Source organism: Alnus glutinosa, chromosome 10, assembly GCF_958979055.1.
Source record: "Alnus glutinosa chromosome 10, dhAlnGlut1.1, whole genome shotgun sequence".
NCBI classification, from domain to species: domain Eukaryota; kingdom Viridiplantae; phylum Streptophyta; class Magnoliopsida; order Fagales; family Betulaceae; genus Alnus; species Alnus glutinosa.
Window position 1 is genome coordinate 15,979,133 of NC_084895.1, and position 22,468 is coordinate 16,001,600.

General features: G+C 35.0%; 2 protein-coding genes and 1 long non-coding RNA gene across 4 annotated transcripts in view; all 3 read right to left on the minus strand.

Moving 5' to 3' along the window:
- The window catches only part of LOC133878798 (disease resistance protein RGA2-like), a 92,859-nt gene that overhangs the window by 33,992 nt on the left and 36,399 nt on the right, over positions 1 to 22,468 (minus strand). The window contains exons 2-3 of one of the 2 annotated variants that reach the window (XM_062317335.1): positions 10,339 to 10,631; positions 8,664 to 8,722 (exon numbers count right to left, since the gene is read on the minus strand). The exons of the other annotated variant lie outside the window; for it this stretch is intronic. Of the exons in view, the coding sequence (XP_062173319.1) occupies positions 10,546 to 10,631 (86 nt within the window). The 3' untranslated portion in view covers positions 8,664 to 8,722; positions 10,339 to 10,545. Of the gene's footprint in view, positions 1 to 8,663; positions 8,723 to 10,338; positions 10,632 to 22,468 lie in introns of those variants that run through there. 2 annotated transcript variants of the gene reach the window in all.
- On the minus strand, positions 1,624 to 8,142 carry LOC133878800 (uncharacterized). Its single transcript, XR_009901991.1, has 9 exons — positions 8,035 to 8,142; positions 7,229 to 7,325; positions 6,972 to 7,155; positions 6,743 to 6,867; positions 6,012 to 6,079; positions 4,168 to 5,472; positions 4,026 to 4,055; positions 3,748 to 3,916; positions 1,624 to 1,860 (listed from the first exon to the last, which is right to left on the minus strand). It is a non-coding gene; the product is annotated as an uncharacterized LOC133878800 (long non-coding RNA).
- LOC133879773 (putative disease resistance protein RGA4) lies at positions 10,697 to 14,623 on the minus strand. Its single transcript, XM_062318547.1, has one exon. It carries the CDS (start codon positions 14,543 to 14,545, stop codon positions 10,697 to 10,699), a length of 3,849 nt encoding a protein of 1,282 aa, XP_062174531.1. The 5' UTR covers positions 14,546 to 14,623.

Genomic DNA, 22,468 nt, shown 5'->3' on the forward strand with positions numbered 1-22,468 from the left:
CTTTTACTGATATAAGGAAAATCATCTACTGATATAACCTTTCTATTGCATTTACTTTTTAGCAAGTGAGCTGCTAATTTGAAAGATCATCGAGGGCTAAGAATGTTCAACACTCAAGATTGAGGGAAGAGTCACTGACATTCCATTCATCAACAAACCATTATCTTAGTTGAGAAAATGGAATTTCCATTCATAAGCAAATCCATTCCAAATAAAAGAATAATCTCTAATAGAAAGAATGATTAATTTACAAAATAAGAAGAAATAGTTCTAGAATCAATTTGACAAAACAGAAGCTTATAAGAGCATTCGTGAACTAGTTATTCTTTGGCTAATTTTGCTAGAAAACTCAACTTTTCTAGTTTAACTAGTCATTTTTCAAAAATACCCCACAAAAAACACTCTAAATCTATGTGTATTCCATTTATTATTATTATTTTTTTTCTTTATAGTTTCTTTATTCTCATAGTAGTTCGAAGCCACTATAGTAGAAATCATGAAGAATTGTATCTCTTGAGGTTTCATTGAGATACCCATTATATACAGCAGAAGGATCAAAAGGGAACCGGACATTAGTCATTCCATCGAGTTATCCAAATTTCGCAACAACAAAAAAATTCTCTTTAGATTTAATGTAGTATTTCTCCACAAATTCCAAGTCATCGGTTCCCGGTGGCTTTATCCACCACGTTTGCCGTCTTCTCCCTCACATCGATGGCCGGTTTTATTAAAATTCTTAGATCTAATTTTTTTAAAAGCTAGATTTACGTTCCTTCGATGGTCACCGTCTCTCATGCGCCACCTCATTGCACTCATTGGCGTTCTAGCTCCCCGACGCCACCAGCCGTACATCGGTCCACCTTCCACAAGTCAGCATTGGGTCTCTTGCTACCCTTTGCTCCGCCAGACATTGAAGTTGCTTTTTTTTTTTTTGCTTTTTTATTTATTTATTTATTTATTTTATTTTAATGTTTATTTGCTTATGTTATTTTACGTTGCTTAGGTTATAGTATCCCTTTAGGAGACTCTCGTACTTGGATTTGTATTGGATCCCCTCTTTTCTGCAGTTTCAAATTTGAACTCTAATAGTGCTTCTACCGCTTCAACCATCCTCAGGTGGTTGTCGCTATTCCCAAGTGAGGGTACAAATGAGCTTGTCTTACTATGTGCCTCTTTAACTTCTGTAATTGCCTTGTGCGGCCTATTGAGAAGACTAGAAAACTTGTTTGACCAATTTCCTACCCTTTGTAATTATTTCAACACTGTTTTAGTTTGGTTTGGGTCTATTATTGGGGAAGCCACCCATTTTTCGTTTATAAGATTATTCACTTCTTATTTCTTTTAGATCAAAAGTGGGAAGGATCTTCCCTTGTAATCCTTTTCCTAATTCAATTAATAAAATATATATATCATCAGTTCATAAAGTTCAAGTGGCAGCAATGCCAATGATACAACTTTATTTCATAGATGAGGAACTGATAAATCCCTTGCATAATAATGACTTCAAGTTCGAAACAAAAACAATTGGATTTTGTCTCTTTTTATGGGGAAGGCAATTCTACAAGGCACCAATCCCTTGCATAATTTTGAACAAAATTACAAACTATTTGAATACATGGGAAACTAACATAACATTAACACACGAAATTGAACCATGTACAGAAGTCCAAAGAACATGTGTGATCAACTCACAGGAACATTACACTGACCCTGCCAATTTCTAAACACTGGTTGCAGTAAAACATGTTTTTTCAGCTTTATCTGTGCACTGAGAAAATGAGGAACCTGAACTCTTTTGGAGCCACCAGCTAATCGTTTACAGGGTGATAAATTTTTCATAACAGAAAAGCCATCGTTGACCTACAAACAAATATAGCAAAAATGCATGTGAGAACAATTTCTATTGTTACTATGCAGAAATTAATTTTGATCCCCTTGAATTGCGGGGAAAAATTTAAGCTATGGTTTAACTCTACAATGGGATTTAGAGGATCAATTAAGCCCATAATTTAAGACAAGAATCTGAAGATTTTAGATTTCACTCCCAATCTACCACAAATTCTAACTTTTTTGATAGTTCTGTCTCAAATAAAACAGAAAACATTAAACACTAAAGGAGATTGTCAATGCTAAAATGAATTTATTACAGCATCATGATTGTGATAGAAATCAGAGGTTCAGAATTTATAACATAAGATGAATTCAACATGAAAACGAGTGTCTCCCAAAAAGAGAAGCATCATTCATTCTGCAGAATTACAAAACTTATTGTTAACATGAAACTGCAATTTTGCATGTTTTGTACTTCAATTATGTGCAAGAGAAAATGCTTGCTATCAGCCTATTTCAAACTATAGTGGCCCTACCAACTTAGCTATTCTTTATTGAAGTCCAAGAAGATCACCATTTAGTGACACTTGCTACCTCCAACTATCGGTTTCTGATCCCAAATTGTATTTACAGTAGACATTAGATTTCAAGGTAACCAATCACATGAACCACGGAAACCAAACTTGACATATCCCAGCAAGTAGGCCCACAGTTATTGAAGATTGGCATATTGACTCAAGTACATCCCGAATAACACAAGATGAAAGAGAGACAGAGATCATGTTGCACACAAAGCTGTTCTATAAGGAACAACGAATCCTATATATCAAAAGAAAACGAAAGTGTTACTATTGTAACAAAGACCATTGGTGGAACATAAAAGCTATTACAAAATATAGCAATAACTTGAATTTTATCATGATGTCCATCTTGTTATGGTTTTATCAAGCTTTACCATACAAATTTTCTTTTGTTTTCATAAAACAGAAAACTAGAATTTGAAACAGTGGATGATATTTTGCCGTCTTATATAAATTTGAACAACAGTATTTTTTTCATCAACAGTATTTAGACATCTTAATGCTTACAGGGGAAAAAGGAAAACAAAAATGGTACAAACTTTGTTCTTCTTCTGTTTACTACCAACATCTGATTCCATTTTCACCTAAAACACCACAGAAGCAATTATTTAGTCATGAGCGTGCTTCCACATCAATGAAACTAACTTATGTGAATAATCTGGAAAAAGACACAATACCTCACTCTTACACTTTCTCTGAACCACTAATCAATTCCACCCAAAGCCTAAACTGAAGCACCACCCAATATTCAATTACACGATACCCTGCATCAACATGTACATCAACATAACTTATGTGAATAATCTGAAATGCTACCCAGTTTAGTTGTCTGAGGTGACTTCAATGCTTCCCTAGCAACTTTCTATATTTCAAATTGAACTCAAACAATCCTTCTACGTACCCAAGTACTTCCAGATCCACTTACCAAACTACCACCACATCTTTTTATAGTCGTTTATAGATTCTCTCATGAATTACTGCCAATACTCATCCTCCGGTACATGAATTCCTAGATCACAGCTACTCAATCTAAAGAATACCAAACAGCTACTTGAAGAAAGAAATGCTTAATCAATTAGTTCCTGATTGCCTCCGCATGTTTTGATGATATGCTTTGTGCTTTTAAAACCTTCACCTAAACATAATGAATATAATTTCAAATTCATCCAAACATCTTCGCATTTGTTCAGTTCTACTCTTAAAAGAAAGATTGTACTCATATTTTTTTCTTCTGAAAAATTTCAAACTTCTAATATTTAAGTACCCACATCCTGCACAGTACAACTCGCACACCATGGTGCAGGGGTGAGCGATCTTGATGAGCGATTTGACTTACTGTCTTCTGTTTGAGATGACAGCAGAGAAGTGGTGGGAAGAGCAAGAATAGAGGCTAATTGTTTCTCCTGATATGTGAAGAATCAGGAATTGAGCGCCCTAGATTTTTTTTAATATGCTCCAAATTCTCTGTTTCTTCTTTTCTTTAGCTGGGTCTGCTACTTCTGTACCTGGAATTTGACAACCAAGGAATACTGAGAGAAAGAAATGATGAAAATGATGGTGAAGGTGGGTACTTGAATTTCCACGAAGGATTAAGATAAAATGATGAGTCTATACCTGAATCCAAATCCTCTGTTTCTTCTGTACCTGGAATTTAACAACCAATAAATACTGAGAGAGAAAAATGAAGAAAATGATGGAGAAGAAGGTGGTTACTTAAATTTCCACAAAGGATTAAGATAAAATGATGAGTATATACCTAAATTCAAATCCTCACCCGCTTCTCTCTCGCATCTTTGCAATAAGATGGGACAGTTTTTAATTTCCAGCCTTGCAAAGACGTTAGGCTATGCATTCCTTCGGGCAGTGATGTCAAACTGGAGCATCCATCAATTTTAAGCACTTGAAGTGATGTGCAGTTGCGAATCCACTCTGGTATAGCCGTCAAGTTTTCACAATCTGAAATCGAGCTTTTGTATTGTGGTCCCATGTTGAAGGCCCAACGGGAGAGACCAATTTTGGAACAAGTGAAAAATTCAAAGAGAGGAGGCCCTTAAGACCTTGCCATTGCATCTCATCCTCAACAGTTGACGTTGGGCTTTACGGTGCTCCCATATTCATCATCATTGTCTGTTGCAGGGGCTTCAAGCTAGTACCATCTAGGCTCAACTCTTCAAGATGTGGAAACGTTGGCATGGAAGTCAACATAGGGCAACACATGATTTGTAATTCTGAGAGACAAGGAAAGGAAGGGAGTAAAGGATGCTCTGTATTTTCAATGGAATTATGACTATCACTATTGACCTGCACAGAAGAATCCCTCCTCCTCCTCCACCCCTTGAGATTATGGCAAAAAGAGAGTTCGATTCTCTTGAGAGATGGGAAAAAAGAAGAGAACTCATTGCTGTCACCACTGTCTGATATGTACTCCATAGCATTCATTGTGTAAAGCTCAAGATCTTTGAGAGAAGGCAGTTGACTCAATGGTGGTAGGGATTGGCATTTCGTACACCTATATAATTGAAATGTAACAAGATTTGTGAGTGACAAAAGCCAACTTGGAAGCCTTGAACCCCAATTGTTTGATAACCCAAGCACTTTTAGATGTGGATGCGGTTGGAGGACTTCCAATAACGTCTCATCATCAACATTAACGCCTGAAGCATTGACACCTCTTTCAATACTCCACAATAAAAACAAACCATAAAGATGTTGTTTCTCTTTCAAATTTGCTTCCTTACATTCTGCCACACCATCTTTTCCATGTCTCAGATTTTCAATACTTAAGTATCCTCTCAGGTTATTTAGTCCCTCTAGTTCTTTTAACCCACTGCTATGCTGAGAGAGAGAATCCTTGTGGACCACAAAGTTTGATAACGTCTGGAGATTAGTGAGTAGCCCCAATCCACGTGGCATATAAGTCAACCGTTCACATCCATCTATCTCAAGATGCCTGAGATTGACTAATTCTTTCATGTCTCTAGGCAATTCTTTAAGCTTTGAACATAGAGCTAGAAATTTTATGGATCTGCAGTCCTCTCATGTCAGCCGTCCTCTCATGTATCTGCAGTTCGTGACACATAGAGCTAGAAATTTTATGGAATATCATTATTAAATAAAAGGGGATGTATCAGACATTCCCCACCCTCAAAACCACCCAGAAAAGAAAAAGAAAGATTAAATGGAGAGTAGGGACAGGAATTTATATTGCCTATGTAGAGGCTAAAGCTATATTATCATACTACCGTTTATCAATTGACAATTGGCATGTCAAACGCCCAACTTGACAACCATGCCCAATACTTGTAGACAAATTCAAAGAGTTCACCCCCATTTCTTAAAATATGTGCACATATAACTGTGGAAAGTATGATTATGATCGTCAGCAGTGTTTCAGCCTCCCAAGGTTTTTCTGCATATGCACTAACTTAAACATACATAAGCACATATATAGCTCAATGTTGGTGATTTCAAACAAAGAAATGATGCACACATTCCCAGATACAGTTGTAGTCCAGTGTCCAAATTTATAGGTGTGGTATTAGACAGCTATAACAAACCATATCAAATGTTGAACAATTACATAAGGAAATATGTACTTACGATGACAGAGAATCCAGCTCATTGGCAGTTATATACCACAATGGTGGAGAGCCACGGCCCTTTTTCTCCTGGAATTGATAACATAACAAAATTAAAACATATGCTTGTAGTAATTTGCTCACACTGCAGCTGCATATAACTTTAACAAAACTGCCAAAAGACCACCTATTTATTGGTTTTTTTTTTTTCTTTCATTTGATACCTCGACCCTTATCTTAAGGTTCAGTGGAAGAGATTTATTTTGTATTATCATGATGATGCTGGTGGAGCAATAGAAGTAGTATATAAGTAAGGAAGTCACCATTTAATACATAAATCAAAAGAAATACTACTAGCATCTATTAGTTAACAAGAATTGGTTATCAACACAAAGGAAATAAATCCAAAAAACAAAATCACAAAATATAAACTAGTAAAACTAGATAAACAAATACTACTACCATCTATTAGGTTCCAAGTTTGTCACAGAGAGTCTTTCAGGAAGAAATGACGGAACATAAACAGACATAATCTGCAATTTCTTCTGCTGTCACAATGATGCATCTATGAGGTTCTGCAACCACAGCAAGAAAGAGACAGTCGACCAACCTAACTCAAATCCTCACCCCCTAGTTGCTTAGGGAAAACATAGGCAAAGACCAAAAAACCATTTTTAAAAAAAAGAAAAATAGAAACAGAGAGAGAGAGAGAAAGAGAGAGAGAGAGAGAGAGAGAGAGAGAGAGAGAGGTACTTTGGCTTTGGGAATAGCTAGCGTTTCTTCGAGCAACCGCTCCTTGATAGCCTGAAGCTGAAGCTCCATGGCCTTCAATGCGATGTCCACCGCCGACAAATCAGTGATACTTGTGGCCGGGTACACTGAAAATCATACAACCAAGAAATTCTTATTCGTGGACGCGTCTGATTTGACGAAGTTCTTTTGGCAAGAAAAAGAAAAACGTGTTCTTTGGAAATTGACTCACTGTTTCGTGCAACGACGAGCTCTTGAAGCTCTGCAATGCGAGTGTTGAACGATGACATCAGATCGTCCAGCGACGACCCCTCTTTTTTGCCTCCATCTCTCTCTCTCTCTCTCTCTCTCTCTAGAATTGAATTCACTGTGATTTTTTGTGTGTTTTGGAATTTCAAATCCTGGGAAATGGCTTTCTGGTGGGAAGAGAATTGGGGATGTTAGAATGGGACATAAATTACACTCATCACTACACCTTATTTCACTTACTTGGTTGATACATTGGCATATGAATACAAGGTACTAATCCTCTTGATTTTCTGTCAACTCCTCTTTGCTTCAAATAATCCTTGGCCACAATGATGTCCTACAAAAGAAACATTACAATTATGACTGCAAAGTATGATAGCAAGTATGATCTTGATTAAAGGAATAAGAAAATTAAACAAAAAAATTATGACAAACGAGGTAAGGAGTCATGTACCAATGCAAACAATTTTCAAGGGGAATGCAGTCAGTAATGATATTCCTAATTTCAATTAAAATACTTCATTTTTGGAATGGGTAGTACGTACAGTGCCATAATCTAAAGAATATATCAAACAATGTGCAATTAAAATACTTCAAGCATCCATAATATCGAAGGATGGATTCCTCATTAGTATCATAGAGAGTAATTAGTGCAGCCAAGGTTCATATAATAATTAGTCAAATAAATCACTAATTTGATTATCTTCAAACACCTTTCTTGAAGTTTAAACTTTATATAGTTTATTCAATTCAATTGAAATTATCTTTCGTACGTTTTACCTCTTCCCCTGTTATCATAGAAACATCTAAGCATATATACAACCTATGCATAAATTCAATTTATCTCTGAGATACATTCTTAAGTCTTAATTTCGAGCCCCTAATCTCAAGCACAATTCTCACATGTTGGCATGTTGCTGATGTATTTAGTGATTAAAATAACCTCAGCATACACATATCCAAAGCACTGCATATTAATTTAACCAACTGTCACCAAAGAACACAATGATTCCTCCAACACGCAACACAGAATAAGGGACACAAACCTTAATCAAGGGAACAAGAGGAAGCTGAATGGATGTTGGATAACAACTAGACGAGCACTTTTGACTTCCTCTCTCAAAAGTTCTGTCAAGCCATACAAAGCTTCTTTCTGCATCCACGTAATGAATTAATCATTTACATAAAGGGTAAAGCAATGAGTAAAAAAATAAAATAAATCAAGAATGACGATGTCAGAGTTCAATATTTTGATACCATTTCCACACAACAAAAGAAAAAAAAAATGGATAACTTAATGAAAAAATAGTAATCATGCCAGTTAGTTAAAATTTGGAAGGCAATTCTATCAAGAGGAATCCTCAGTGAGCTCAATTTACTACTAAAGAAAATTGAGGACAGATGTCAGATGTGCCCACTTCATCTTGAGAAAAGATAAGAGATTCTACAAATGTCCATCCTCCTTTACTGCAAGTTTAGTTTTGAAAGTCAAAGACAAGCACCTCCAAATTTAAGAAAACACGTTTGTACAATCACAGGTTTAGTTTTGAAACCTAAGCTCTCATATGCATCACATTCACTAAGAAGGAAAAAATTCCTGTGAATTAACAGATAATCATACAAATTACTTGGAACCATAAATGTCTTCAAGAGGCAAACCATAAGACACAGATGCCAGCCAACTATGTCATAATCTTCACAATGTGCTTCATTGATCTATTATAAAGCTGAGGCCTGAAAACAATACAAAATACCATCAAAACAAAAACATATAGTTGTGGCAACAACTCTGATGGTTAAGAGCAAATATTGCTTGGCAAGAAATACCTAAGACAACCATTCCTTTTATCGAAATTTTAATATACAGACAGCACCACTCTTAACTAAAACACGTGTATGCTCCAGAATTTAGAATAACTATCTGCATAGTTAAACTTGCCGTAAACTATAGCTTACATGTATAGGAAACCATGCATTGATGCCTGACATGAAAATATTTATTAAGCAACAAAACACTAATAAAGTCTATCACATGCTACCATCAGAAGTGATGGATCAAAGAAGTTATTTCATTGTCCCAGTAAAATTTGAGTCATATATGGAACTCAAAGCCCTCACGCAATTTCCCAACATCATCTGGCAGTTTCAAGCCTTCCACGTAAGTTGCTTAATCAATGCAATTGGAACATGAAGTACATAGCAATAACTCAAACACACAGCACTATAACATTTTGCAAGTTCTTCAATCATAAATTTTCAACATGTTAAGTTAGTTAAGCATGGAAAACATTCCTTTTTTTTTTTCCTCATTAAACTTCAGCCTATAAAACAGGACATAAACTTTTAGTCCTTAAAATAAACTTTCAGCTCTTGTCATCTCCATAATTTGTTTTTTTTTGTGATTTGTGAATATTGTTTATGCCAGAAAATTAGATATACCATCAACAATAAGTATTTTGGGCATCTACTCTCTCAATTTATTTCAAGTTCAAAACCTCAATATGTTCTAAATGTTAGTGTAGAATAGAATTGAGAAGTCGGCGAGCCTCAGAGTTAGCAAGTTTCAAGTTCACAGCCTCAATGTGTCCTAATTGTTTGTTTGTGTGTGCGCTCAGGCATTTAGGGTCTGTTTGGGTTTGCGATTTTAAAAAGTGCGATTTAAAATAACAATTTTAAAATGTGCGATTTGAAAAAAGTGATTTTTAAAAACGCAGTTAAGCGTTTGGCAAAATCACAGTTTAGCCTTTAAAATCGCGAATTTACCTTTTAAAATTCTGCGTTTTCAAAAAAGCACCATCTTATTTGCGATTTGAAAAAACAGATTTTTTGCATTTTCAAATCGCAATTTTTAAAAACGCAGTTCTCAAACGATCTATGTTCTGCGATTTGGTTTAAAATCGCACTTATTGTCTACGAAATCGCAATCCCAAACGCACCCTTATTGTTTTTCTATCAGAACAAAAAAGGAAAAGTTAGTATATTATTTCATCATAATTCATTTTTGTATGCAAGAAAATCATTAACTGGGTGCTTTTTTGGTTATAGATTTGCATTGCCAGCTGACACACTATGGGTTAGTTTTTATGAAGATGACAATGAAGCTTTTGAACTTTTGCATGATGAGGTCAATCAAACAAGAGCTCATAATGTGATTACCTCATATTGGGGTTTTCTCTGCTAACGCACTAACATTATTTGTTGGGTGTACATATACTTTTCCATCTAAGTATGTATCTTAAGCCAGATGATGATAAATCCACACAACTATGTCTTTTTTTACTCACAAATGTTGAAAAACGAGACAAAAAATTCTAAAAAAACAAACAACATAATAAAATAGAATTTGATACCAATTCCCATGTAGAGGCCAATATGGGCTTTGTCCCACTAAACAGCCCCCAATCCTCCTGCATAGTACAACTCGCACACCATGGTGTAGGGGTGGGCAAAGATCTTGATGAACGAATTGACTTTCTGTCTTTTGTTTGAGATGACAGAAGTGAGGTGGTGGGAAGAGCAAGAATAGAGGCTAAATGTTTCTCGTAATACGTGAAGAATCACGAATTCTGCGCCCTAGATTTTTTGAATATGCTCCAAATCCTTTGTTTCTTCTGTGCTTTAGCTGGTTCTCCTACTTCTGTACCTGGAATTTAACAACCAATAAATATTGAGAGATAAAAATGAAGAAAATGATGGTGAAGAAGGTGGTTACTTAAATTTCCATGAAGGATTAAGATAAAATGATGAGTCTATACCTGAATCTGGATACTGTAATTCCAACTCTGGGATGTGAGCAATCTTGGGCCAATCCTCACCCACTTCTCTCTTGCATCTTTGCAATAAGTTGGGACAGTTTTTAATTTCCAGCCTCCGCAAAGACGTTAGGCTACGCATTCCTTCGGGCAGTGATGCCAAACTAGAGCATCCATCAATTTCAAGCACTTGCAGTGATGTGCAGTTGTGGATCCACTCTGGTATAGCCATCAAGTTTTCACAATCTGAAATCCTGAGCCTTTGTAGAGTGGTCCCATGTTGAAGTCCCAATGGGAGAGACACCAATTTCGGAAGACATGAAAACTCCAAAGAGAGGAGGCTCTTAAGACCTTGGCATTGCATCTCATCCTCAACATTGGCTAGCTCAAGCTCAGGACAATCATAAAGATTAAGGTCTTGAAGGGCAGCGAGATGTTGTATACCTGGGAAGAGAGAATTTAATCTATTGCAGCTCCTTATCGTTAAAGAATTGAGAGAAGTGAGCTTCTTCAACCACTCCTTTGGTAGAGTTTCTAGATCCTCCAAGGAATCGAGTTGTAGAAACTTCAATTTTGAGAGAGGAGTGGATGAAGAGGAGGCTTTTGCTGTTGACGTTTGGCTTTGCGGTGCTCCCATATTCATCATCATTGTTTGTTGCAGTGGCTTCCAGCTAGCATTACTAAGGCACAACAATTCTTCAAGATGTGGAAACGTTGGCATGGAAGTCAACATAGGGCAATTCAAGATCAATAATTGTGAGAGACAAGGAGGAAAGGAAGGGAGTAAAGGATCCTCTGTATTTTCAATGGAATTATGACCATCACTATTGACCTCCACGGAAGAATCTCTCCTCCACCACCCCTTGAGATTAGGGCAATTTTTGAGCTTGATTTCCTTGAGAGATGGGATAAAAGAATAAGAGAACTCATTGCTGTAACCACTGTCTAATATGTACTCCATAGCATCCATTCGGGAAAGAACAAGAGATTTGAGATTTGTGAGTGACAAAAGCCAACTTGGAAGCCTTGAACCCCAATTTCCTTTTACACGAAGCTCTTTCAGATTTGGGTGCGGTTGGAGGACTTCCAACAACATCTCATCATCAACAATAACGTCTGAAGCATTGACACCTCCTTCAGTACTCCACTGTAAAGACAAACCATGAAGATGTTGCTTCGCTTTTAAATTTGCTTCCTTACATTCTGACGCACCATCTTTCCCATGTCTCATATTTGTAATAACTAACTCTCCCCTCAGGTTATTTAGTCCCTTTAGTTCTTTTAACCCACTGCTCTGCTGAGAGAGAGGATCCTTGTGGACCACAAACTTTGATAGCGTCTCGAGATTAGTGAGTAGCCCCAATCCACGTGGCATATAAGTCAACCGATTACATCCCTGCATCTTAAGATGCCTGAGATTGACTAATTCTTTCATGTCTCTTGGCAATTCTTCAAGTCTAAAACAAAATGAGAAATTTAGTGTATGCAAATTTTGCAATTTGGATATAAAATTGGGTAACTTCTTGAGATTCTTGTCCTCAGAAAGATCAAGACATCTTAAATGCTTCAATTCCACAATAGAGCTTGGCAATTCTTCAAGATTGTCACAAAATGAGAGATCTAGCATCCGCAAATTCTGTAACGTGGATATAGAATTAGATAGCTTCTTCAATTTCTTGTTACGAGAAATATCAAGATATCTTAAATGCTTCAACTCAACAATAGAGCTTGGCAATTCTTCAAGAAGATAACAAAATGAGAGATTTAGTGTTTGCAAATTCTGCAACTTGGATATAGAATTGGGTAGCTTCTTGAGATTGAGGTTATGAGAAAGATAAAGATGTCTTAAATGCTTCAACTCAACAATAGAGCTTGGCAATTCTTCAAGATTGAAACAATATTCAAGTTTTAATGTCTGCAAATTCTGCAACCTGAATATAGAATTGGGTAGCTCCTTGAGATTCCTGTTGTTAGAAAGATCAAGATATCTTAAATGCTTCAACTTCCCAATAGAGCTTGGCAGAAGTTCAAGATTTCTCCTATGTAGGTCTAGAACACGCAAGAACTTGGAACCTGAAAAAATTGCTTCACAATCTAAAATGTTGAAAGAAGTGGAATGAGAAGGAAAAGTGTAAGTGGGAATACAAAGAAATGTTCGTATGCTACTTGCATTACACAATGAAGTTGTAATTGATGAAGCATTGATATCGTAGTAATCAACAATTGAAACATGACGAGTTTTCTCATGAAGGCTTCTCTTCTTATCATCTAATGTGGTGATCAACGATCCTGCCACTAATATGGCAAGATCATGCATCAGGTCATGCATTTTGCAATAATTTATGTCACCAAAGACATCCGTTTCAGCTTCTTGAAAGAATGATCTCCATAGTAAATCCTTAAAATACTCATTAGCAACCTCTTCCAAGCATTGGTTTTGATCATCACATGACTTGACAAACCCTTGTGCTATCCAGAGCTGAATCAATGTTGATTTTTTAAACACATAATCTTTTGGAAACAAACTGCAATAAGCAAAGCAGTGCTTCAAATATGAAGGAAGATGATCATAACTCAACTTTAAAGTTGGTAAGATGTCTTTTTCATTTTGATCTATTTTTGAGAGTTTATTTTCCTTAAAAGACGACCACTCTGCTTCTGAATTTTTGAAGTGTAGTAAACTTCCAATTGTCCTTATTGCCAGTGGGACACCAGAGCACTTTTTTAGTATCTCCCTCCCAACTGCTGCGATGCTTGAAGTCTCCTCCGGCTCTTTTCCTTTCTCAAATGCCAGTTGCTTCAATAAACACCATGACTCGTCTTCCTTTAAACCCCTTAAGGAATATGATTGAACTGTCCCGCTAATCCTTGCAACCTTTTCACTGCGTGTAGTCACTAATATTCTACTGCCACTTGCACCACCCATCAGCACGTCTTTTAATTCAGACCATTTTTCATGATCCTCATTCCACACGTCATCCAAGATGAGCAAGTATTTCTTTCCATCAATTTCTTCTTTAAGTTTACCTACCAACGTATTCATTTCAGCGGGTTGTGGTTTATTCTTTGTTGCAGCTTCTAAGATTTTTTCAACAATATTCTTAACGTGGAAGGGATCAGAGACGCACACCCACATTTGGAGCTGAAAATGGTTTTGGATTTGGTCATCGTTGAAAATGAGTTGAGCGAGTGTAGTCTTTCCCAATCCACCGATGGCAACAATTGGAAGGATTGAAACATTGTCTTCGACGTTGGAGTCTAGCAGACGGTGGATAACAGCCTTCTTATCATCGTCTCGACCAATAACTGCTTCCGCACGTACAAAAGAATGAGTGTTACCCCTGTTTCCCCCGACACATGTCTCCACAGGGCGTACCTTCAAGTGGAATCTATCCCCCTCGGCGTAGATGGAATCTAACCTCTCTCTCATGGCCTTAATCTTAGGGGCCATTTTAAGACGATAGAGAAGCTGGTTTGATTTGGAAAAGAAAATGCGTACCTGTTTGGCCTTGTTATCACGGGTCAGTATTTCCCTCCGTAGAGCTTCAATTGAAACAGCATCCAGCAAGTCATCGGCATCATACATGGCATCTTCTAGCCTTCCGAGCCAACGTCTAACTGCTGGGTCTCCTGCAGCATTTTTCTCCTCCGCATCCAGAAGCAGGTCTTTGATTGTTGAAACGGTGTCGGTCAGGCTTTGAAGCTCATGTTCGAGACCCCAGAGCAATGCGATCTTATTGGCAGCCAATGAGCCCAAAGTCTCAATGATTTGCTCGGCAGGGACGAGGAGAAGTTGTTCGGCCATAGATACTGATGGTGAGTGAAGGAATGCTCACAACTGAAGCGCTCTTGAGGGATCGTAGTAGAAAGGATCAATAGAATGAACAAGTGTTTTGAGTAAGCGATAAATATTAGAAAGGAGTGGAAGCAATTATTGTTTGGAATATGTTATCCCAGCTACTTTAACACTGATATGACAACACATGACAAAAATGTTTGAAGCAATTATTTATTTATGGGAATGTCTTTTTAGTAAAAGAGAGAGAGACTCGTAAAGATATTTTATATGGCGTTGATGATTTATCAGTAAAAACAAAGACAAAAAAACCAGATATATCAAAATAGAAACAAGTGCATTATTCCTAATTACCAATAAAAAAAAAAGAAACATGTGCATTGAATTTTACATTGAGGGTAAAAAGACACGTACGTACAGCAGTATAGCAGTAATAACGGATACAAATTATTAAGAAAGCGTCAATCGAGTTGGCAGTTTCAATAATATGTTGTGAATTTTGGTGGCAATCCAACTACTAATTGGCGGTAAAGGAGTTGAGAAGATGAAGAGTATAATAATTAAAGGCAATTTTCTAATGGGGCGGTAAGTCGTTAAAGAATGACAGGTAAAAAATTTTCTCAAAAGTTAAGTGCTCTTTCTTTTGAAGCACTAGTTAAACAGTAAAAATCGTAGAGAATGAAGATAAATAAATATGTTTCGAGAAGATAGAAAGAGAGAAATAAGATTTTATTTTTTTTCTCAATTTAACTATGAATTTTGAGTTTTTTTATAAAGTTATTTTTTTATATTTTAATTTTTAATAAAATAATCAAATATTATTTTCAATAAAAATACTGACGTGACACTAATAATTTAACAGTAAATTTGAGCAGCAAACTCATGGAGTGATTTATTAAGAATAATTATAAACTTAAATATCTAATTTTTAAAATTAAAAAGTGAATAAGTAAACTCAAATTAATCTCACGTTTACTCTGACATTTATCATATATGTAACATTTTTTTTTTCTATTTAACTATGACTTTTGAGTTTTTATATAAATGGTAATGAAAAACAGTCTAGTAAACTTTAAAAACAAAAAAAAAAAAAAGAAAAAAAAAAAGAGTCCAATCAAAAATGGTATCTGTTGAATAAACGCGGACCACAAACGTTATCTGTAACAAAAGTAGTATCAAATTATCTTTGGTTGGCTAATGACGTGTACAAAAAGTAGTATCAAAATATCAAGTACTTCCACTTCAACAAATTTTCAAGATTAAATAATTAAATTAAATTGTTTAATTTTACCTATTTTTTATTTTTTTAATTTTTTAAAAATAATTCATAATTTAATAATGACCATGAGCAGAAGTTGTCGTGGCCACTTCCATTAGAAAAATGTATTGATATCATTTAATTTTTTAACATTGCTTGAAATAAGTTTTAAAAAATTGATAATATTAAATAAGATAATTAAGTAATATTAAATAAATTTTTAAATAAAATTTATTTTTCAACTTTAAACGCTTTATTATTTAAAATATAATTGAGAGAATAAAAATAATAATAATATTTAATATGTAGTGAGTAAAGATTTTTTAGACCTAATTATGAGCTTTGAACACCTAAAATTCCAATCATAATTTAAAGAAACAATAAAACAAAATCTTTTATCTGAATTGCCAATTTAATCATAATCTCTTTTACTATTTTGAAAATGGTTATTTTGGGTCACCAGCCATCCTTTGAAAATTCCACTCAAAGAAAAATTCCAATACGTCCATATCTAAAAAAGTCCAATAAAAAATGATGTCTGTTGAACAGTTGAACAAATCTAACGCGGACCACAAAACGTTATCTTAGTTGTCACACGACTAGTATCAAAATATCAAGGACTTCCGATTAAATTGATATCAACCCATCACATGGAATAGTCAGGCACAAATTTCCAAGGTTTTCGTGTTTTTCACGTTGTCTGTCACATAGAATAGTCACACGTACAAATGAAGTGTATGGGAAAGATGGACAAGGAGGTTCCAAACTCACTTCTGTTACAATTTTCATTAGCCTTTCATTTATGCTTTTACCATTGTTTAGTTTGTTGGAGGTAGGTCTCCATTAGTGCCACCCATTTTTTTTTTTTTTAGAAAAAAAATAATAATAATAATTTGCCTGAGCCTCTATACATTAGTGCTACATGATGTAATCCATTTTCCTCAACTGATTTCTAATCTTAAGACTTTTTGACATATTTTATTCCTATATTATAGTTAATATTGAAGAGGAAGGGATCGAGATTCTTTTTCACTTTTTATTATATGGTTATTGGGGATGTGTTACTTTTTATTATCTAGTCTAAACACAATTTTCACTTATGTGTAAGGAAATATGATAATGAGGGCCGAGGGTAGTTGTTTATAATTATGTTTTTTTTTTTCTTAATTTTTATTTACAAAATTAGGTCTGCAATGCCAATTGCCAAATTTTGGCAAACTAAGCAAGCAATGACTCGAAGTTAAAAATTTAATGAGATGTTTGGAATTGAAATCGAGCTTTTATTTATAGAAATTCTCATTTTTAAGCTTGAGATTTTTTAGAAAAAAAATTACAATAATGGAAACAAATTATTGAGAAAGATTCAATCGAGTTGGCAGTTTCAATAATGTTGTGAATTTTGGTGGCAATCCAACTACTAATGGGCGGTAAAGGAGTTGAGAAGATGAAGAGTATAATAAAGGCAATTTTCTAATGGGGTGGTAAGTTAAAAAATGATAGATAAGAATTTTTCTCAAAAGTCAAGCGCTCTTTCTTTTGAAGCACTAGTTGAACGGTAGAAATCATAGAGAATGACGATAAACAAATATGTTTTGAGAATATATATATATATATATATATATATATATATATATATAGAGAGAGAGAGAGAGAGAGAGAGAGAGAGAGAGAGAGAGAGAGAGAGAGAGAGAGAGAGAGAGAGAGAGAGAGAGAGAGAGAGAGAGAGAGAAAGAGAAAGAGAGAAATAAGATTTTTTTTTTTCTCAATTTAAACTATGACTTTTTAGTTTTATATAAAATTATTTTTTATATTTTAATTTTTAATAAAATGACAAAAAAATTATTTTAAGTAAAAATATTGACATGGCACTAATGGTTTACAGTAAATTCGGACGGTAAACTCATAGAGTGATTTATTGAGAATAATCAAAAACTTAAACATCTAATTTTCAAAATTAAAAAGTGAGAAAGTGAATTTAAAATCGTGCGTTTACTTTGACATTTATCATTTTTATTTATTTAATTATGACTTTTGAGTTTTTATATAAATGGTACTGAAAAATTGAGGGTGTTTTTTTTTTTTTTTAAATTGAATTTGGTTTTTAGTTTGAAGGAATGTTCTGATTTAATATAAAAAAATTAATAACAATTCTAAAAAGTTTTGTTTTAGGACTTGTTCGTTAATTTTTAATTTTTAATTTTTAATTTTTTATTTTTTTGGTCTTATGATGTGATTTTTTTTAATCTATTTTAAAAAATCTTAAATATAATATTTTTTAGTCCTTTTAAGGATTCAGTAATTTTGGGATAGAGTTTTTCACTTTATTGCTGCAATTAACACTTGAATGAGACATATCAGACAATCTTTTATTTGTTAGCTGGGTGTTGGAATCAACATGATTGATGCTCCTCGTCTTCCTAATAAGTTCCTAAGACTTTTTTCTACGACTTTCCTCCTCTTTTTTCTTAATTTTTTTTTTTTAAAAAAAGAAACCGCAAAATTATGGCAACACGTGACACGGTACCTCACTTGATATGATAGCACACTGGCCCATTGCGCATAATTGGTGACTCGTACAATGTGTGCCAGCTAGTTGTTTACAGTGACATTTGATTATTTCTTACTATAATAAAAAACTAATAATTAAAATAAAAAATAAAAAATAAAAAACAAAGATATGAGAACTAGAAACAATTGGCAATTTGAAGTGAATTTTTGGTAGTTGGCAATATGAAGCAATAGTAATTTTAAAGAGTTTTTGGCAATCTGAAGCAATAGTTAATTCTCTTAATTTCACATCAAGATAAGAGAATTTCAAGTAGATGGCAATTTTAAAAGAGCTTTTAATCTCCGGTGACAATCTGAACCGATAGTAATTTTAAGGAAAAAAAAAAACATATCAAAGAGACTTGTACACATAAAAGAGATTTTTTTAATCTCTCCATTGACTAATTTGACTGCTATGAATTATATTTTAGATGAATAATGGCTTTAATTATTGAAAACAAGAGTTGGCCTAAATCACTTGAACCCCAAATTGCAATTAATTCAAACAAACTTCTCCCTCTTTCGAGTCTTTCGTTCAACAACAACCACGTGAAGGTGAAGCAGCTGGGCAACACCATCTGATTAATTAGCAACAAGTTTTTAATTATCTATTTAAAGTTAGTATTACTTTTAATTATTTAATTTAGGTGTGGCATCAATCCATCTCTCGATCACCTTTTGGTAATATGCAAGAGCCATAACACATTCTTTATTTATTAATGTACGTTTTGAAATTCCTTTTCCACAATAATATCGGACTTTTCTCCAACTTGGAAATGGCCAATTAAGTTTAGAAAATTGCCAACCACCACCTGACTTCAACCCCAAATTGCAAATTCAAACAAACTTCTCCCTCTTTTGGCCAACAACAACGGCACCGTTTCCTAATCATTTTGATCTCCACCCTTTCTTTTTCTTTTTTCTTTTTGGTTTTTTATAATAAAGAAAAAAAAATATCTGCACAAATCCAAGTCAAGCATCCAACTGTCTAAATTGTTGCACAATTTCTGACGAATAATTTATTGCAGTAAATTCATCGATGCTCTACGGACGTTTGGTATTATTTTTTAATCGGTGATTACAACACGTAATCAAGAATGGTGTCTGTTAAAAAATTCTACGTGGAGAAAAAAAGTTCAGTCAAGAATGGTGTTTGTTGAACAATTGATCAACCAACACACACCACAAACGTTATTCATCACAAAAGTTGCATCAAGTTATAATAATGTTTCTTGCACAATTTTATTAGAGTTGTACAAAAATTATATGAAAATAGTACAAAAATTGTATGCCAATAATTTTTCATCAAATTATCATTAGTTGGCAAATGGTGTCTACAAAAGTAGTATCAAAATATCAAGACTTCCACTTTATCACATAGAATAGTCAATCACAAATTTTCAAGGTTTTCATGTTTTGTTGCCTTGTTGGTCCCATCACGATTAAATAATTAAATATTTAATTGTTTATATTTACTTATTTTTATTTATTTAATTTTTAAAAAAATAAGTCATAATTTATAATGACCTTGAGTCGAGGTTGTCATGGCCAAGGGCGGAGCTAGAATTTTCGATGAAGGGGGGCCAACTTCAACTCCAACGTCAGAGTCAAAGCCATTTTCCCAAAACCCATTTCACCAGTGATCTATGTCTTCTTTCGGTGTATAGTTTAGCAAGGAAGAGAAGAATCGTGCTAAGCAATGGTTCTATCCAACATTTGAAGAAAAAAAATAGCAAAAAGAGCTATCTCTCAGCATTCGAAAAAAAATAGCAAAAAGAGCTATCTCTCTCTTTCTCTCTCTCTACCTCTGATCTCTCTTCTCTTCCTGTCTGATTTGAGAAAGGAAGAGACTTTCTGAAGAATGATCACAACATGCGAGATGAAAAAGTGAATTTTCAAAATCCCTCTCCAAAAAGTTTGCAACAAAAGAAGCAACTTTTGTTATAGTATGTACTGTTAGAGATAAAGATGAAGATAAAGATAAACTTATCAACTAAAGTCCTCATCAACTCATTTACGTGATAATACTGATCCAACTATAAGTCTAAGATAATGTTTATCGTCTAAGAGTTCTATACATGTAATGTTATAGAGTTATAGTTCTCATGCAATTGCTAGATACATATTGTATAGAAATACAATGCTGTAATTCATCTCTATATATTGAATATCATACGTGCTAATTACGTATTCAAGCCTAATGCACTTACATAATCTTTCATGGTATCAGAGCTATACTAAAAGCTCACGCTTAATCAATCCTATGGCTTCTTCCTCAAACATGTTTGCTGCTTCCTACACATTCCCAAATGTTTCTCATATAGTTTCTATCAAACTAGACAATGGCAACTACATCAGGTGGTTAATGCAAATTGAGCATGTTCTTAAGGACAATGAATTGTTGGGTACCATTGATGGTACAGAACCGTGCCCACCAATTCAAGTCCCTGCCTCAGCCGACAAGGATGAGCAAGTTCCAAATCCAGCTTATTCCCTTTGGGTTAAGAAGGATCAGTCCATTCTATGTTGGATTAATGCCACACTCACTGAGACTGTGCTATCCACCATCTATGGCCTTTGTACTTCTCATGAAGTATGGAGATTTCTTGCAATCTGGTTTGCCTCTCTTTCGAGGCCTCGCTTTGCCCAAATCAAACGTCAATTGCAAACGCTCCAACAAGGGAATTAAACTTGTACTGCATTTGTTGATTTAGCTCAGTGTCTTATCAATGAACTTGCAGGAGTTAGGAAACTTGTGGATGACGAGGAGTTCATCACCTACATACTGAATGGACTCCATCCATCCTACAATCCTTTTGTGCTCAACTTTTCATGTGCATCACGGACCACTGCTCTTTCGTTTGCTGAATTCCATGCAGAATTGTTGTCTTTTGAGCACTTGTAGACCACTCAACAACAACAAATTCTGCTTGACCAGTCAGTAGCCTTCTTCTCATCCAAACCTACGGACAGATCTAGGGCTCCAACTGCCAACAAGAAACAGCACCCCCCATCCCGTAACTCCTACTTAAAGAAGCCCATCTCAGTTGTGCCACCCCTGCCACGAGGTAACTCACAATCAACACATTTTACTAGCCCTCTGTCTCGACCTCCCTGCCAAATATGTGGAAAGCCTAGTCACTAAGCACTAGATTGCTTTCATCACATGGACTACGCCTACCAAGGGTGTCACCCCTCAGCACAATTGGCGGCAATGGCTACCCAATCTACAACTTAGCCTGAAGATGCTCCATAGTTTGCTGACAATGCAGCAAATCACCATGTGACTCCAGATTTTGAGCAACTCTAGCTTGCTGAACCATATGATGGGTCTGACACCATTACTGTGGGTGATGGCTCAGGTTTGCAAATTGACAACATTGGCTCTCTTTCCCTTCAAACCCCCACAGCTACATTACATTTATCTCAAGTTTTGCATTGTCCAGTTGCCATTGCTAAACTTTAATCCATCAATCAGTTTTGTAAAGATAATAACTGCTTTTTTCTTCTTCTTCTTCTTCTTTTATTTTTTATTTTTTATTTTTTTTTAATTTTTTTTTTTTATCTTAATTAACTCTCATTATTTCATCAAGGACAAACAAACGGGTCTAACCCTGTTGGAAGGCAAGAGTGATGGTGGCCTCTACCCCATCTCCTCTACAGTTGTCCATGCAGTCCTTAGTCAGCATTCTCTTCCTGTTTTAGGCTCCGTACATAATAAGGAATTTTGTGAGCCTTGCCAACTTAGTAAGAGCAAACAACTTCCATGTCCTTTATCTTCAAGGATCTCGTTGACTCCACTTTGGTTAATCCATACTGATGTTTGGAGTTCCCCTATTCCATCCTTAGAAGGTTACAAGTATTATGTCATTTTTATAGATGACTATTCTAGATTTTCTTGGTTGTATCCATTCAAAACCAAAGCTGATGTATTTATCTCATTTATGAAATTTAAAGCATTAATGGAAAATCTATTTTCATCCACCATTAAATAATTGCAATCTGATGGTGGTGATGAATTTCTCTCTAACCAATTTAAAACTCTTCTTGAATCAAATGGCATTACCCATCGTATTAGTTGTCCTTACACGGCTCAACAAAATGGCCTAGCTGAAAGGAAACATCGC

Bases quoted from the DNA above. Each gene is read 5' to 3' on its own strand.
- LOC133879773 (XM_062318547.1), bottom strand. From the start codon at position 14,545: ATGGCCGAACAACTTCTCCTCGTCCCTGCCGAGCAAATCATTGAGACT.